Raw genomic sequence first — 19,562 nt, 5'->3', positions numbered from 1 at the left:
AATGGTAACGTAAGACTCCATGGTGATAAAGAACAATGAAGGGGTGGTTAATGTCTGGAGCCCTGGCGGTCTAGGACTGTAAAGAGGGGTTTATTTCAGGATCCCTGGTGGCCCAGGGCAGTGATGATGTAAATGTAAATATCGCTGGTGGTCTAGGGCAGTCCAGTGGTTAATTTTAAAATCCCTGGTGGCCTAGGGCAGTCCAATGGTTAATTTTAAAATCCCTGTTGGAAGCAATGAAAGAGTTAATACTGTTTTTCTGGGGTCCACTGGTTACTCACTTCTCCCAAGTTCCAGGTTGTCCTGGTTGATCATATAGATGAATGCAGGGAGGGGATACAGAGGACTGTGCAGCTGTCAGGTGCGCTACGCCCAGGCATTAAGGGGAGATCTGAGGGAGTCTGCAGTGTTTCCCGGAGCAGGCGTAGCTTCTGAGCATCCACACAACTAAAGAAGAATTGGTGGTCTAGAAATGAAACCCAATTTACAGCAGAATCCTACCCTCTGTGGTGTGTGTATTGGCGACAGAGCATCAAGGTCTGCCATAGGAAACTCAATCCCTTTCCTCTTCAGTTCTTCATAAATATGCACAACCCCAGTGAGGTCAGGACTGCTCCGAAACGCGTCTGCCCAAGCCTGGAAGATGAGGAAAGGAGAATAATAAGACACAGAAGGAATCCTGGAGACTCAATAGCTCAATCGGAAAACAAAATTCTGTCCACAAGTACAAATGGCAGAAGGGTAATCAGAGAGGGAACATCATTATATCCCCTAGAGAGAACACAGTCCACAGGCAGCAGTGTGACAACTGGAAGCGGGTGCCCCCAAAAGGTTTTCCTGGTAACCCAGCAACATGAATGGGTGGAATTAAATACATAAGTCCCCCTTAATGGTATATTTATATGCTGTGTGATGGGCTGCTAATCCTGCTATGCGAGAACCAAGAGGGAGCGACAACACCATATGAGTCATTCAGAAGGTGCTGATAGAGGTTGGCACTTGGCAGCCATTGGGATCCCGAACCCGAGGAGACCCAGATGGTGGGGAACGATTTACAGTAAGTCACAAGTGTTATTGCATCAGTTTTTTGCCGGGTATTTCCCAGTTTCTCCACTGCAATTCTAGAATTGGTATTGGGGTTTAGGGGGTTAGCGGGTAACCAGTCATGTATCCTGACATTAGGGGTTACGACGGGCTCACACGAGCACAAGAAAACGGTGTATTATGTGTGTGATACGCGGTAATTCGTGGGCAATCAAATACGTGGACTTACACCGTTTCGCTCACACTAGCGTACATGCATTACGTATTAGCGAGTGCAGAAAAGAACGTAGCATGTTCTATTTTGCCGCATATTACGAACGAGAGAGCCCATAAACGCGTAATCAACGCTGCCCTATGCAATTACATGTGTATTACGTGTGTATGTGCGGTGTGTATACACACCGTTGCGAAGCGACAAAAAAAAAAAAAAACAGTAAGACTGCGCATGACAGCATGTGTGAGATAAGCAGTAAGGCAGTACAATACGATGTCATAGGCCGGCTCACAGCGGTAAAACCCTGCGTGAGCCACATAGCGTTTTACGCATACGGTTGTGTGGCCCCGGCCTTCTTGAAAAAATATATGTATAGCGGGGAGCTTCCGGTCATGTGACACGTTGTAGTCAGCTGATTAGGCGTTGATTGTGACCAGCCTTGTCTATCCATTTTATTGGCTGGGGAGTGCGCAGACGGTTACAGCGAGGTTGGATGCTACGATCAGCGTGCTAACACAACATCGCGCTTCCTTAATATATGACACGCGGTGTGGTCAGCTGACTGGGTGTTGTTTGATGACGAGCTTTGCTTACGCCTCTCATTGGCAGAAGATTACGAAGGCGCTCTTAGCGCACTGGAACGCTGAGATTTGCGTGTCGGTGCGATGTCGGTCTCCTTGGGACAGATAAATGTGGTTTTAATATGCATGCACCTGTGCGAATATGTACATGCTGGTTGATTATCTGATGGATATACATGACACTATTTGATTTTATGCTTAATGAAGACCTATGAGATCAAAAGTCGCATGTGAAGGAAGGATAGAGTTTTCACGGGGACAAGAAGAATCTTCTGGAAAGCATAAGAAAGCAGCTTACCTTACTGCCCGTCTCAGTAAAGCCTTTGATAGCAATGGAGAACTACGGAGACAGCGGGGAGGCCACTGGGGACAGGAGCCGTAGGAGCCCGCGGCACAGCGAGGTCTCTGTGACACAGTAACCCAAGGATCTGCCCAGGGACATTATTACAGCAGACATCTGATCCCACCATAGAAACCTCATACGCTGCCGGTGGAGTCACAGCACGAGGGGAGCATTAGCAATTTTACCAGCTAATTGGTAACTAACTGTAATAAGTTATTGAAAAAAGATTCATAAATCCGGAGTGTAAAACTGGGGTTATAAAAAAAAAGGGTGCGAGGGCCGAGCGGGGGTAGAGAATGTGTGGGAGCAATGGCATGACTAGGGTGGGAGATAAGGCGCGAGTGGACGAAGGTGGGGAGATGGAGAGCGCAAGCATCAAGACAAGTTTGAAGGAAGGCAAAAGGAAGAGAATGAGCTCAGGGGTGAAACATGGAAGAGCAAGAGTGAGACAAGGCTGAACTCAAGACTGCGAGACATTTCCACTTAGGACTCATCCACACTGGCACTTTCAAGTTCGTTACACATATGTGATAATCAGACATGGAAAAATGCCGGCACGTTTAAGTATACGTATAGGTTTTTACATTTTATGCATGGGATAAGTTTTGATAAGTTTTATCTGTTTTTGATATGAAAAATGCAAATAAGGGAGATGGAACAATATCTCTGCAGCGCCACCTATTGGAAGGCAAGTCAATGTTAGACTCTCTATACAAGCTTTGTAACAATGACTGGGAATTGAAAGCCAAGCCAGAATCCATACGCAGACAGCTATTTCGGGGTGTTTGTCCCTGATCAGAGTGCAGTAGGTTTCTGGCTTGGCCTTTGATATGAAAAATGTACGGATTGTTTACTGTAAACTCTTTCCAAGGCTGGGCTCACACAAGCGGGTCGGATTCCGCATTCTGGAGGCCCATAGTGGATTCTGGCTGCTAGCCCGGCCAGTGATCCTGCGTACGGCACTTTACTGTATTATGTATGACAGCGGAAGCTCAGAGGTGGTCATGTACAGTAAAGGTTTTTTGGTCTGTTTGTATTTCTAGTGCCGCCACTTAGCGATGACGTGGGTACCCACAGGCCATACACAATGTTAATTGCATATGGGCTGCAGGTCGGACGTCTCTATTGACTTTAATGGAAGCCGTCCGTGCGGATTGCGGAGCAGAATAGAGCGCGTTAAGATTTTTCTTCTGCTTACAGAATACACAATTCATATCCGTCAGTGTGAAGGAGACGTGTGTCTTGCTAAACGTAGTCAAACGTATGCATTGTTTAGCTACATTTACCCTACATGTATGTTTAACGCTACGTTTTCATCTGTTTTTGCCCATTTCACAGATGACCATATAACAGTGTGGTTTGGCCCTACTTCTTCAGGCTGCTTCAGCCGCCCAGCTCCCGCAGTATAGTGTTGAGGGGCCTTCGGGCCCCAGAGTCACATTCTCACAGTGATTACATGATGAGAGTCTCCTGCCCTCTAGAGGCAGACAATGAGAACAACACTACCACACAGCCTGTGTCCAGACCACCGCTGTATGCAGGACCGGCACAGCTCACCTGTATCAGCGCCAGGACTTTATCCTGCACAATAGTCGGAGGGTTGTTCTTAGGAGAGATGATTTTCACCAGGACCCCGTCTATAAAGTCACGGTGCGTCACAAGCACGTGGAAACGGTGACCGCAATTCTTCACACACGTCTCCAGCACCTGAGAATATATAACAGCAATATTCGTTTGTCTCGGACCATTTAACAGATCTTTGCTTGCTGTCTAGGAATGGAAACATGCTTGTTTATATGCAGTCTGAAAACCTCTATCTATGGGCTCGCTCACACGGGCGCATTTGCACTGTGTATTACGCACGTAATTTTTGAGCGAGTGATATGCAGTGAATAGAGCCAATGGGTTTGAGTATTTTTTCACGCGATGGTCAATCACGTGAAAAAATATGTGGCATGTTGTATTTTGGTGCGTATTACACACCGCAATAGACCATTGGAGTGAATGAGTAGGCGCAAATACGCAGAGAATACGCAGGGAACTGCACAGCAAATCAGTGGACAGGTCTGCGCACTTTTCCTCACGCACAAACACCCGCAGGAGTGAGCGAAATTTGCAGGGAAAATGAGATTTTTGGTCGTGTAAATACACAAAGTATTTACGTGACCGAAACCCACATACGCCCGTGTGAATGAGCCATTACACTTCACAGCTGAGGGTTTGTTACAATTGAATCCAGTCTAGACAACCCTCAGAACTAAACACATCAGCAGCACACGTTCTGGTAGTTTGTTACAATGTATCAGAGCAGATAACATGGATCAGTCTTGAGACCCGACTGGATACAATTGTAACAAGCCCTCAGCTGTGAAACGTTTTGGATCTATGCAGGTTTTTAGCCTCTGGATGGAAATGGCAATGTTTCTATTCACTGACAGCAAAGAGATTTTTTCAAAAGTGAGGAAATGAAAACACAGTATTTTACAAAGTGGCAGAATATTTTATGATGTGAGGATTATACTTTATTTAAAATGACCGCAATCCGTACCGTCAGCGCCAGCATCACCTCTCTGTAATTCTTGTTACCATTCAACCGCTTTTTCAAGGCTCGGATCGCGTCTTTTGGCCTAAAAAGAAAAAATGAATGAAAGATTTGAGTTATGGGCGCTCGTTAAAGGGGTTTTCCAGAGGGAATACTACTGAAGACCTATGATCAGGATTGTAATGAGAGCCGTGCCTGCAGTTACAAGCGCCGGCCACTACATAAAGGTCAGCGCAGAGACTTCTGCTGCTTCCGCTCCGACCTTTGTGTTATTGCAGCATGCTCCTGCTCAGCTGATTGGTCGGGGCCCCGAGTAATGGACCCCAGTCAATCAACTATTGATGACCTATCCTGAGGATAGGTCATCAGTAGTATTCGCCCTGGAAAACCCTTTAAACTTTTTAAAGGACTAGTAATTTCTAAATTTCCCTTTTCATCCCAAGTTTTGAGAGCTATAACTTTTTTTATTTTTCTGTCAATAGGCCGTATGAGGTCGTTCTTTGTGGGATCAGCTGTATTTTTTTAATAGTACAATTTAATGTACTGAAAAACATGACAAAGCAAAAATCCACAATTGCCCCATTATTTCTTTTGGCTGTGTTTTTACGGTGAGCACAGTGCAGACTTTTAAAGGATGTGATGGTACAAATTAGGTTTATTTTTGTAGATGAGATAATGGGTCATTTTTCCTTTTTTTTTTTTTAATAAATTTAGTTTAATAGAATTACAAAAAAAAAAATTTACATTTTTTTCTTTAGACCCCACAGAAGACATGAACTTGTGATCACTTGATTGCTTCTACTATATACTGCAATACTTATGTATAGCAGTATATTGTGCATTTCAATGTTAAATCTATTAAATGGATTGTCCGGTTACCCAATAATATCCCTTCAATAAGGCTCAGGGTGCTTTTACATGGAATGCTTATTGTTCGGATTCCTATGATCCTGCGAAAATCTGAATGTATCGTTCAGTGAAACGCACCGACTGAATGACGAATGAGAAGTTGTTTAATTTTGCATTCGTCGTTCAGTTTTTGCACGCAGAAACCTGAATGATGTATCTTTGCATGCAAACATGCAATTGTTCACTTATGAATGACTGCCTGCTTACTGTGAATGAAGACGGGCGGGCCGGAACGATTCCCAGCTGCTCCGCCTCCATTCATTCAGAAATGCTCATTCCTTTGTAAAAGCCAAAGAACATTATCACTGGGACGACCAATCAACTGATCGGCACATGTAAAAGCACACTTACTGTAATAAAATAAAGTGATCAGTATTAATCCCTCCTCCTCTGTCGCCGGGATCCAGCGCTGCAGCCCCACTGTGGTCCCAGTGTCTATTGTGACAGCTGATGTCACCGAAAGTCAAGTGACCGCTGCAGCCAATCACAGCTTGCAGCATCACTAATCAACTCTTCTGGCATCATGGCGCCCAGGATGTGAGCGGTGACGCGGCAGTGTTCACCTGACTTCCAGTGATCTCAGCTGTCACACAGACATAGTGACCGTAATGGGGCTGCAGCGCTGGATACCGGTGGCGGAGGAGGGATAAGTACTGATCACTTTATTTTATGGTCGTCTGGTAACCGGAATCTCCTTTAAGTCCTGCTACAGGCACAGCTTAATAGACTACAATACATGGCAGTCCTGGGAGCATTCACTTGTCTCCCGCCTGTCATGTGAGCACAGTGGCACCCCACAACTCTGTCACAAGGTGGGGATGGGGTACCAGAGGCCCCCTGTCTGTCCGCATAGACGTGCTGTCAACTTTCAAAGCGGAAACTAAAGTGTTAACAGCAGTGATCGGAGTTAGCTCCAATTGTGGCCATTGCAGGTGGGCGATCAGCTCATCATTCATCGTTTATGCAGCATGGACGATGAGCAGATCGCTGCGTGTTCAGTGTAAGTAGCAGATGTTCAGTACTGAACGGCCGCTGTGTTAAGTGAATGGAGAGGTGTGGGGGAAAGCGGAGAGAGAAATTTTCTCCAGCCGCCCGGCCCCCTGCTGAGCGAACCAGCGATACTCGCTCCAGTGCAACAGCATGGGAGCGAGTACTTGCGGGGACAAGTGTCAGGCATCGTTTGCCCAACATTCGTCTCGCGAAAATGGGGCTTTACACAAACAATGTAGCGCAAATCACTTGGCTATTTCTGCCCACCCGACCACCCCCACCAACTGTATTCAGGGTGGCCCAGGGCGGTGGGAGCCCTGACTCAAGATAGGTATGGGGGCCCACACAAATCAGGCTTTTATGGCATCTCCTGTGAAGGGAGAGATGGGAAGACCCCTTAAAGATAAACTACTGTTTCCGCACTTAATTGCCCATGGTAACCCCTGTTTTTCCAGCATGCCCCCATCCCTGGCGATCAGTCACGTTATTACCACCAATCCAACCATAAAGGACCACAACTTTTTTGTGATCGGTACTGAATTTAATTGTCCTAATGGAAATTTGTTTGTAGCAGAGCTGAGTTTGTTATTAAAGAAATCTCAGTTCAAGAACCAACTGAGCTCTGCTACACCTCTAGAGCATATATACCATGTTATCTAAGCCTTACCTCCATTCCCCAAATATCAGCCATGTTTGTACGTGTGAGGTATTGGCTATTAACTGCGCAATATTATTTATTAGGCACTACCCATAATGCCTTGTGTTGGAGGTCGCCATTACTGTCCCTGGATAATGTCACCAGAGAGTCTGTTCCGGTATTTATATACACAGGACGTATTTATGGCTGCTCAGTAATGACTCCAATGTGTCATAGAACCGGTTTCCCGAGCGGGCGGTCGCCACGCTGAACTCACCCTTCCTCAGTCTCGTTGATAATGTCACAGATCTCCATGTTCAGCGTCCAGTCCTCGCTCTGCAGGGAGCCATCTGTAGCTTTTTCTGCCATGGAACAGAAGAGAAGAGTAAATGGGTTTGGCAAATACAGTTATGGAAGCAGCATTAATTCACTGACAGCAAGCAGAGATCTTGAAAACAGTAAGCAGGTCAAATACACACCCTCTGAGGGGGCACTATATCAATCGCGTTGGACTCAGTCAGTCAGTTCTTTATGACAGGAGCCTAGATTCATGCAAATAGAAGTGACCCAAGCTGCTGCAGCGCCTCTTTTAAGTGTTGACTTACCTACAAATATGCATTAGGGAGCTGCCCCTAAACTGCATCCGTTATCAGACTCCCATATGGTACGGGCTAAGGAGATGCATCTGGTGGACTGCGTTCTAAATCCGAACCAGGACCGCAGACCTGCATCCATACACGTACTGTAGGGGGCAGTGTCTACTGTTATGAGTAGACCTACTGCTGGGGCCGGCGCACGAGCTCTTCATACCCGCCGGCGCCAGGACGCTGTGTGCAGTAGACCCTGAAAGTGATGAGGAGCTAGGAGGGGTAAATATAAACTTTTTTTACTGTCTAGTCTGGGGGGGTCTCAATTTTTAGGATTCTAGACTGAGCTCTGGGTATCAATTTAAGGGGTCCAGTATGGGGTCTTAATTTTGAAAAATTGTCTGGGGTCTCAATTTTAGGGGTCGGACTTGATTATGGGTATCAATTTAAAGGGTCTGGTCTTTGGTCTAAATTTTAGGCATTCAGTTCGACGTCTGGAGGTATCAATTTTGGGGTCTGAACAAATCTTTTGGGTCCCGTCTGGGGTCTCAATTACTTTTTGGATTTGGGGTACCAATTTTAGGGGTCCAGTCTGTGGGGGTCTCAATTCATTTCAGCGGTCCAGTCTGTGGGGGTCTCAATTCATTTCAGCGGTCCAGTCTGGGGGTTCTCAATTCATTTCAGCGGTCCAGTCTGGGGGGGGGTCTCAATTCATTTCAGCGGTCCAGTCTGGGGGGGTCTCAATTCATTCCACGGTCCAGTCTGGGGGGGTCTCAATTCATTTCAGCGGTCCAGTCTGGGGGGGGGGGGTCTCAATTCATTTCAGCGGTCCAGTCTGGGGGGGGGTCTCAATTCATTTCAGCGGTCCAGTCTGGGGGGGGGGGGGTCTCAATTCATTTCAGCGGTCCAGTCTGGGGGGGGGTCTCAATTCATTTCAGCGGTCCAGTCTGGGGGGGGGTCTCAATTCATTTCAGAGGTCCAGTCTGGGGGGGGGGTCTCAATTCATTTCAGCGGTCCAGTCTGGGGGGGGGGGGGTCTCAATTCATTTCAGCGGTCCAGTCTGGGGGGGGGTCTCAATTCATTTCAGCGGTCCAGTCTGGGGGGGGGGGTCTCAATTCATTTCAGCGGTCCAGTCTGGGGGGGGTCTCAATTCATTTCAGCGGTCCAGTCTGGGGGGGGTCTCAATTCATTTCAGCGGTCCAGTCTGGGGGGGGTCTCAATTCATTTCAGCGGTCCAGTCTGGGGGGGGGGTCTCAATTCATTTCAGCGGTCCAGTCTGGGGGGGGTCTCAATTCATTTCAGCGGTCCAGTCTGGGGGGGGTCTCAATTCATTTCAGCGGTCCAGTCTGGTGGGTCTCAATTCATTTCAGCGGTCCAGTCTGGGGGGGGGTCTCAATTCATTTCACCCGGCCAGTCTGGGGGTTTCAATTTCAGGGGTCTGAATTAATTTTGGGAATTAGTCTGAGGTTTCATTTTCAGGGGTCCGGTCTGTCAGACTCTGGGGTCTGGTTCTCCCACTAACGCATAGCACATCTTGCTATAAATGGTCCTACAAAGTTGGTGATTCGTTACCAGGAGGTCTTTACCTTCCGCTGCCCGCAGTGTCTGGTACGCAGCCCCTTACTAGTACTACAAGTCACCTTAGGTCCCCCCAGCTCCTGCGGTAACTGTCAGTCTGTCGCACTGCCCCCCGGTGTAACGCACCCATCAGCGCAGGCGGTCTCCACTCCATGGCTCGGAGCTCAGCAATCATGATATATCTCCAGGCGAGCCGCAGCGTATTCAGCACCCAGTACAAAGTGATCATCGCTGCCCAGGGAGGCCGAGGCGCCGCTCCTCATCTATTCACCAGCACAATGCATTCAGCGATGCCCCATTTATCAGGCAGCCTGTTTAACCCCTGCGCTGCCAGTGGTGGGGGAAGGAGAGGTGATGAGCAGCGATCTCAGGGAGACGAGCCTGGCACTGCAGCACATCGGCTGGACTGTACAGTCTGCAGATCTCAGGACGTTCCCTGCCAAGCGTCGCTCCACCCCGATGCAGCAGAACCTGCCGCGTCTGCAATAAGGGGTCCCCCCACCCCCACAGCGACAACGGTCCCAGACCAGACACACAAATCACAGCACAGGATGGCGGGTGGAGAAAAAAAGGCGGAATAGGGTTTTCTTCCAATTTTTCGGGTCAGTTTCTTCATTTATATCTGTATCTGGAAAAGCTGGGTGACAACCAACAGGACCACCAGTGACAGACCTTCCGGGGGTCCGCACGCACGTCCCGTTCTGGTCCGGATTCTCAGCAAGAATCACCCATTTAAGGCAATGCACAAAAAAGCCCCCCCAAAAACACGCAGCAGCGCAGATTGATTTTAATGGATCGTTACTAAGGGGGGCTACAAATAAAATACTGACCCTCACTCTGTTTTTTCTTTAGTTTTGCGAGCAAGAAAAACGCACGACACGTGAAAGTAAAAAAAAAGATGGACACACACGAGGCGTGGGGCGATACAGGGATTACATCCGGTACGTTTTTTGTGGACCGAAATTGAAAATTGGACCCGCTCGTCCGCTATAGAGGTCCGGAGAGGCAGATTCGCTAATTGAGTCTTGGAAAGCTGGGTGACAAGCCTGTAAAACTACGGGCTGTGTCCACGCTGCGGGAATCACGCGCGTTCAAGACTCTGCCCAACCGCGGCGGCCAATGGCTGCACTATCCTGCCCGGCATACCGCCATGGTCACTACCTTCCATCACACTAGCTCGTTGCCCGCGACTTCATGGAATTTGTACTTTATCTAATCTGTGTTTTACCGTATAATGAAACGTAAAAAGTTAAACTAGTGAAAGGAAGTAACAGCCGTCTCTCGTCAGCGCCGCGCTCTACGGGTTTGGTCTGGCCACCTTGTGCTGGGATATAAAGGTTTTGTGGACCGTATAAACATGAGCGGCCACATACAGCTGCCCAGGAGAATAATATGTACACCTGCTGCCTTAAGTGTTTGCCCTGCAGCCTTATCAATTGTCATCGCAAATAGTATTGTTAGAGGGAATTGCTGAGGTAAAATAAAAGCTGTGCTGTGATTGGCTGCCATTTGTTATACTGCTGAGGTAAAATGAAAGCTGCGCTGTGATTAGTTGCCACTTGTTATACTTCTGAGGTAAAATGAAAGCTGTGCTGTGATTGGTTGCCACTTGTTATATTGTTGAGGTAAAATGAAGCTGCGCTGTGATTGGTTGCCACTTGTTATACTTCTGAGGTAAAATGAAAGCTGCGCTGTGATTGGTTGCCACTTGTTATACTTCTGAGGTAAAATGAAAGCTGCGCTGTGATTGGTTGCCACTTGTTATACTTCTGAGGTAAAATGAAAGCTGCGCTGTGATTGGTTGCCATTTCTTACACTGCTGAGGTAAAATGAAAGCTGCGCTGTGATTGGTTGCCACTTGTTATACTTCTGAGGTAAAATGAAAGCTGCGCTGTGATTGGTTGCCATTTCTTACACTGCTGAGGTAAAATGAAAGCTGCGCTGTGATTGGTTGCCACTTGTTATACTTCTGAGGTAAAATGAAAGCTGCGCTGTGATTGGTTGCTATGGGCAACACAGATTTTCTTTTGCTAGCTTAATAATCACATACGTGCGGCACCGACGTCTGCCCTCACAAGTCTGCCTGGTTATGTAGGCATAGCTTATGATGTGCACCCCCTTCCCTCCGCTTTGCCGCACGGCAGCGGAGCGCCTGCGAATCACCGAATAAAATCGGTCTTGTCGCGCTCCCTAGAGAACTCAATACATTTTCAGGATAAAACATAGCCCCCCCAAGATGCAAGCTGTGCCAAATTTCATCAAATTCGCATCAGCCATTTAGGCATGAAAAGGTAACAGACAGACAGACGGACTTTCACATTTAGAACTCTTATAATACTCCAGTACTGATATAACCTTCCAAAGACAATTACATCCTATATATGACTAATATCAGCAGCTCCTCATATAACGCTTCAGTATAGATATCACATATATGATGTAGATTTCTCTGGAGGTTATATCAGTACTGGAGCGTTATAAGAGGAGCAGCTGATATCACATATATGATGTAGATTTTTCTGGAGGTTATATCAGTACTGGAGCGTTATAAGAAGAGCGGCTGATATCACATATAACCTCCAGAGAAATCTACATCCTATATCTGATATCAGCCACTCTTTTTCTAACTCTCCAGTACATGTAGATTTCCCTGGAAGTTATACACGTAGCGTTATAAGAAGATCGGCTGATATCAGATATAGGATGTAGATTTCTCTGGAGGTTATATATGACATCAGCCGCTCTTCTTATAACGCTGTGGTACAAATATAACCTCCAGAGAAATCTACATCATATATTACTGATATGAGCTGCTCCTCTTATAACGCTCAAGTATTGATATAACCTCCAGAGACAGTTACAGCCTATATATGGCTGTTATCAGCTACTCCTCTTATAATGCTCCAGAACTGATATAACCTCCAGAGAAATCTACATTATTTATGTGATATCAGCCGCACCTCTTATTACACTCCAGTATTCATATAACCTCTAGAAACAATTACATGCTATAAATGACTGATATCAGCGCTCCTCTTATAACACTGCAGTTATGATCTATACTGCTGATTTTAGGGTTACTGTTTAAGTACTCAGGGCTCTATGAGATGCAGTCAGATGTGTGGCAGGTTGTGGAAAGCTGGGTGATTAATAAGCATTCCGCCCCTAAATATGGACTTATTGAAAGTGATGTCATGTGACATGGTAGTGTGATATTTAAAGGAGACGTTGGTGCTCAGATCCTCTGTGTAGAATGTCCTGGCTGCTGCAGGCAAGTGAATGGACCGCCAGGAACGGCCCCTCTCGGTGGAGCTCCCTTTAAGCAAAGTACATTCTGCTGTGGTATTAGGCCGCACCTTGCAGTACTGTAGGTGGCGCTCCCTGGCATCTCACCCTGGTAATTACTATTATTACTACTTGTCACTTCAAAGGGCCCGCGAAATGACCAACATGCATTATTAAAGGAACAGTTCCAAAACACCATTGTGCTGGTGTACGGGGCAAACTGTAGGGGGCAGAAGGCGAGCCGAGTGGGACCTGACTTCACCCACTAATACAGCTGATGATCCCCGGGTTCTAGCCGTTACCAAGTGGTTGTCAAAGCATGCTGAGAGTTGTAGTCTTATATATAACAACTGCAGAGCCTCAAGTTGGAGACCACTAGTGGAGGAACAGAGGTACTGCATCAAGAAGACAAAATCTGACGTATCCAGCCATGGACCCGGGCCACCATCTTTATCACAAATACGGACATCATTATGAGAGCAGCACTATCCACACAGCGCCAACACAAAACCAACACCGTGCTCACACAGCACCAACAATACCAATGCAGTTCCCACAGGAGCACCAACACAATACCTACACAGTGCCAACACAGTACCCATACAGCACCGACAAAACACAATACCCACAGAGGGCCAACACAGTACCCATACAGCACCGACAAAACACAATACCCACAGAGGGCCAACACAACAAAGTACACATACAGCACCAACGTAAATACAGCAATACAAACACAAAACTAATGCAACACAATACCCACAGAGCGCCAACACAACACAGTACACATACAGCACCAACGTAAATACAGCAATACAAACACAAAACCAACGCAACACAACACCCACAGAGCGGCAACACAAAACCAACACAATACCCACAGAGCGGCAACACAAAACCAACACAATACCCACAGAGCGCCAACACAAAACCAACACAATACCCACAGAGCGCCAACACAAAACCAACACAATACCCACAGAGCGCCAACACAAAACCAACGCAACACAATACCCACAGAGCGCCAACACAAAACCAACGCAACACAATACCCACAGAGCGCCAACACAAAACCAACGCAACACAATACCCAAAGAGCGCCAACACAAAACCAACGCAACACAATACCCAAAGAGCGCCAACACAAAACCAACGCAACACAATACCCAAAGAGCGCCAACACAAAACTAACGCAACACAATACCCACAGAGCGCCAACACAAAACCAACGCAACACAATACCCACAGAGCGCCAACACAAAACCAACGCAACACAATACCCACAGAGCGCCAACACAACACCCGCAGAGCGCCAACACAAAACCAACACAACACCCGCAGAGCGCCAACACAAAACTAACTCAACATAATACCCGCAGGGCGCCAACATAAAGCTAACACAACATAATACCCGCAGGGCGCCAACACAAAGCTAACACAACATAATACCCGCAGAGCGCCAACACAAAACTAACACCCTAATATCCACAGAGCGCCAACACAAAGCTAACACAACATAATACCCGCAGAGCGCCAACACAAAGCTAACACAACATAATACCCGCAGAGCGCCAACACAAAGCTAACACAACATAATACCCGCAGAGCGCCAACACAAAACTAACACCCTAATATCCACAGAGCGCCAACACAAAACAAGCACAACATAATACCCGCAGAGCGCCAACACAAAGCTACCACAACATAATACCCGCAGAGCGCCAACACAAAGCTACCACAACATAATACCCGCAGAGCGCCAACACAAAGCTACCACAACATAATACCCGCAGAGCGCCAACACAAAACTAACACCCTAATATCCACAGAGCGCCAACACAAAACAAGCACAACATAATACCCGCAGAGCGCCAACACAAAACCAATACAACATAATACCCGCAGAGCGCCAACACAACATAATACCCGCAGAGCGCCAACACAAAACTAACACAACATAATACCCGCAGAGCGCCAACACAAAACCAACACAACATAATACCCGCAAAGCGCCAACACAACATAATACCTGCAGAGCGCCAACACAACATAATACCCGCAGAGCGCCAACACAAAACCAACACAACACAATACCCGCAAAGCGCCAACACAAAACCAACACAATACCCACAGAGCGCCAACACAAAACCAACACAACACCCGCAGAGCGCCAACACAAAACTAACTCAACATAATACCCGCAGGGCGCCAACATAAAGCTAACACAACATAATACCCGCAGGGCGCCAACACAAAGCTAACACAACATAATACCCGCAGAGCGCCAACACAAAACTAACACCCTAATATCCACAGAGCGCCAACACAAAGCTAACACAACATAATACCCGCAGAGCGCCAACACAAAGCTAACACAACATAATACCCGCAGAGCGCCAACACAAAGCTAACACAACATAATACCCGCAGAGCGCCAACACAAAACTAACACCCTAATATCCACAGAGCGCCAACACAAAACAAGCACAACATAATACCCGCAGAGCGCCAACACAAAGCTACCACAACATAATACCCGCAGAGCGCCAACACAAAACTAACACCCTAATATCCACAGAGCGCCAACACAAAACAAGCACAACATAATACCCGCAGAGCGCCAACACAAAACCAATACAACATAATACCCGCAGAGCGCCAACACAACATAATACCCGCAGAGCGCCAACACAAAACTAACACAACATAATACCCGCAGAGCGCCAACACAAAACCAACACAACATAATACCCGCAAAGCGCCAACACAACATAATACCTGCAGAGCGCCAACACAACATAATACCCGCAGAGCGCCAACACAAAACCAACACAACACAATACCCGCAAAGCGCCAACACAAAACCAACACAATACCCACAGAGCGCCAACACAAAACCAACACAATACCCGCAGAGCGCCAACACAAAACCAACACAATACCCGCAGAGCGCCAACACAAAACCAACACAATACCCGCAGAGCGCCAACACAAAACCAACACAACATAATACCCGCAAAGCGCCAACACAAAACCAACACAACACCCGCAGAGCGCCAACACAAAACCAACACAATACCCGCAGAGCGCCAACACAAAAAGAACACAACATAATACCCGCAAAGCGCCAACACAAAACCAACACAATACCCGCAGAGCGCCAACACAAAACCAACACAATACCCGCAGAGCGCCAACACAAAACTAACACAAAGTACCCATACAGCACCAACACAGTTCCCACAGAAGCACCAACACCATACCGACACAGTACCCATACAGCACCAACAAAACACAATATCCCGAGAGCGCCAAAACAAAACCAACACAACACAGTACCCATAGAGCACCAACGTAAAAACAGCAATACCAACACAAAGCAATACCCACAGAGCGCCAACACAACACCCACAGAGCGCCAACACAACACCCACACAACACAACACCCACAGAGCACCAACAGAAAACCAACACAACCCAATATCCGCAGAGCGCCAACACAACACCTACACAGTACCCATACAGCACCAACACAACACCAACAGAATATCGGTGCAAAACCAACGCAGTACCCAGAGAACAGCAAAACAATACCAATGCAGTACCCAGTGTGCGAACACAGTACCCATAGAGCACCAACATGAAACCATGGTAAGCAGAGGATACCTGCAGCACGCCAGTGAGGGTGGCATCTGGTGATGGCACCACTGTGTACATATAGTAAGAGGTGCACACAGTATATGGGACATCATATGTCTTACCTACACTGAATGTATGGAAATACATGTAGAATACAGTGAGGGGGCACTATATACGTGTCACACATACATTACACCCATATATCTATAATGGGGGGGGGGGAGATATATGGATGTGTACGGATGCAGTGTACACACATAGACAGGGGGACCTACACATCATTTGTCAGTGTGTGTATAAGGGAGGTATTCTGAATATGGAGCTGTCTGTATATATAATATATCAAGATCTGTGTATATATACACAGGATAATTAACTATATGAGAGGCTGTATACATGGAGGAGGTGAAGTGTATACAGCAGGACATGGGGGATATAGATCGCATATAGGGAATGTATAATAAGTACATAGAAAAGTGTGTTCCCGCCAGTATATAGGGGATGTGTGATGAATATATGAAGGTTTGTATACAGCAGTACATTCAGGATGTACAGAATGATATATATATGGATTGTGTATATAGCATTATAAATAGATATATAGTACACATACGGGGATGCGGATACAGCAGTGGACGGGGAGCCTACGGCGATGCGGATACAGCAGTGGACGGGGAGCCTACGGCGATGCGGATACAGCAGTGGACGGGGAGCCTACGGCGATGCGGATACAGCAGTGGACGGGGAGCCTACGGCGATGCGGATACAGCAGTGGACGGGGGGTCTACGGCGATGCGGATACAGCAGTGGACGGGGAGCCTACGGCGATGCGGATACAGCAGTGGACGGGGAGCCTACGGCGATGCGGATACAGCAGTGGACGGGGAGCCGATGGCGATACAGCAGTGGACGGGGAGCCTACGGGGATGCGGATACAGCAGTGTACAGGGGACATACGGGGATGCGGATACAGCAGTGTACAGGGGACATACGGGGATGCGGATACAGCAGTGTACAGGGGACATACGGGGATGCGGATACAGCAGTGTACAAGGGACATACGGGGATGCGGATACAGCAGTGTACAAGGGACATACGGGGATGCGGATACAGCAGTGTACAGGGGACATACGGGGATGCGGATACAGCAGTGTACAGGGGACATACGGGGATGCGGATACAGCAGTGTACAGGGGACATACGGGGATGCGGATACAGCAGTGTACAGGGGACATACGGGGATGCGGATACAGCAGTGTACAGGGGACATACGGGGATGCGGATACAGCAGTGTACAGGGGACATACGGGGATGCGGATACAGCAGTGTACAGGGGACATACGGGGATGCGGATACAGCAGTGTACTGGGGACATACGGGGATGCGGATACAGCAGTGTACTGGGGACATACGGGGATGCGGATACAGCAGTGTACTGGGGACATACGGGGATGCGGATACAGCAGTGTACTGGGGACATACGGGGATGCGGATACAGCAGTGTACAGGGGACATACGGGGATGCGGATACAGCAGTGTACAGGGGACATACGGGGATGCGGATACAGCAGTGTACAGGGGACATACGGGGATGCGGATACAGCAATGTACAGGGGCGATACGGGGATGGACATTCAGCAGTATACAGGGGATATACGGGGATGGACATTCAGCAGTATACAGGGGATATACGGGGATGGACATTCAGCAGTATACAGGGTATATACGGGGGTGGACATTCAGCAGTATACAGGGGGGACACGGGGGGTGGACATTCAGCTGTATACAGGGGGGACACGGGGGGTGGACATTCAGCTGTATACAGGGGGGAATAGGGGGTGGGGTGGACATTCAGCTGTATACAGGGGGGATACGGGGGGGGGGTGGACATTCAGCAGTATACAGGGGGGATACGGGGATGGACATTCAGCAGTATACAGGGGGGATACGGGGATGGACATTCAGCAGTATACAGGGGGGATACGGGGATGGACATTCAGCAGTATACAGGGGGGATACGGGGATGGACATTCAGCAGTATACAGGGGGGATACGGGGATGTCGATACAGCAGTATACAGGGGGGATACGGGGATGTCGATACAGCAGTATACAGGGGGATACGGGGATGTGGATACAGCAGTATACAGGGATGTGGATACAGCAGTATACAGGGGGGATACGGGGATGTGGATACAGCAATATACAGGGGGGATACGGATACAGCAGTATACAGGGGGGATACGGGGATGTGGATACAGCAGTATACAGGGGGGATACGGGGATGTGGATACAGCAGTATACAGGGGGGATACGGGGATGTGGATACAGCTGTATACAGGGGGGATACGGGGATGTGGATACAGCTGTATACAGGGGGGATACGGGGATGTGGATACAGCTGTATACAGGGGGGATACGGGGATGTGGATACAGCTGTATACAGGGGGGATACGGGGATGTGGATACAGCTGTATACAGGGGGGATACGGGGATGTGGATACAGCCGTATACAGGGGGGATACGGGGATGTGGATACAGCCGTATACAGGGGGGATACGGGGATGTGGATACAGCCGTATACAGGGGGGATACGGGGATGTGGATACAGCCGTATACAGGGGGGATACGGGGATGTGGATACAGCAGTATACAGGGGGGATACGGGAATGTGAATACAGCAGTATACAGGGGGGATACGGGGATGTGGATACAGCAGTATACAGGGGGGATACGGGGATGTGGATACAGCAGTATACAGGGACTATACGGGGATGGACATTCAGCAGTATACAGGGGGTATATTGGGATGTGGATACAGCAGTATACAGGAGGAATACGGGGATGTGGATACAGCAGTGTACAGGGGCTATACAGCTGTACATACAGAGGTGATAGTGGCCCGGAATGAGAGGCCCCGCTGACCGCGCACAGTAAGGCGGGCTCTTACCGATACACTGCCCCACCGGGGTGCTGTACGGGTTCCCCAGTAGAAACTCCATCTTGATGACAACAAACAGCCGGCCTTTGCGATGGTTCCCACAGACAGGGCGATGTCCCGCCTACTCGCTATGACAATTGGATGAATTTCCTGCTGCTCTAACAACATTGGTGCATTCCACTGTCCGTCAATCCAACGACCCGCCCATCCCTTGCCAGAATCAGCATCACTGACATCTAAGTGGACGATTGACTTGGCAATTACTTTGATTTA

At 48.1% G+C, this 19,562-nt stretch overlaps 1 protein-coding gene across 3 annotated transcripts in view; it reads right to left on the bottom strand.

Annotated features, from left to right (window-relative positions):
• TOM1L2 (target of myb1 like 2 membrane trafficking protein) overlaps positions 1 to 19,403 on the bottom strand; it is a 43,208-nt gene extending 23,805 nt beyond the window's left edge. For all 3 annotated transcript variants that reach the window (XM_066576678.1, XM_066576676.1, XM_066576677.1), the window contains exons 1-5: positions 19,299 to 19,403; positions 7,538 to 7,622; positions 4,731 to 4,809; positions 3,740 to 3,889; positions 502 to 636 (exon numbers count right to left, since the gene is read on the bottom strand). In XM_066576678.1, the coding sequence (XP_066432775.1) occupies positions 502 to 636; positions 3,740 to 3,889; positions 4,731 to 4,809; positions 7,538 to 7,622; positions 19,299 to 19,350 (501 nt within the window). In that variant the 5' untranslated portion in view covers positions 19,351 to 19,403. The remainder of the gene's footprint in view (positions 1 to 501; positions 637 to 3,739; positions 3,890 to 4,730; positions 4,810 to 7,537; positions 7,623 to 19,298) is intronic.
• Between the last annotated feature and the right edge of the window lie 159 nt (positions 19,404 to 19,562).

This window comes from Eleutherodactylus coqui, chromosome 8 (assembly GCF_035609145.1).
Source record: "Eleutherodactylus coqui strain aEleCoq1 chromosome 8, aEleCoq1.hap1, whole genome shotgun sequence".
NCBI lineage: Eukaryota > Metazoa > Chordata > Amphibia > Anura > Eleutherodactylidae > Eleutherodactylus > Eleutherodactylus coqui.
The sequence above is the reverse complement of the archived record's forward strand: the minus strand, read 5'-3'. Positions and strand labels throughout refer to the sequence as shown.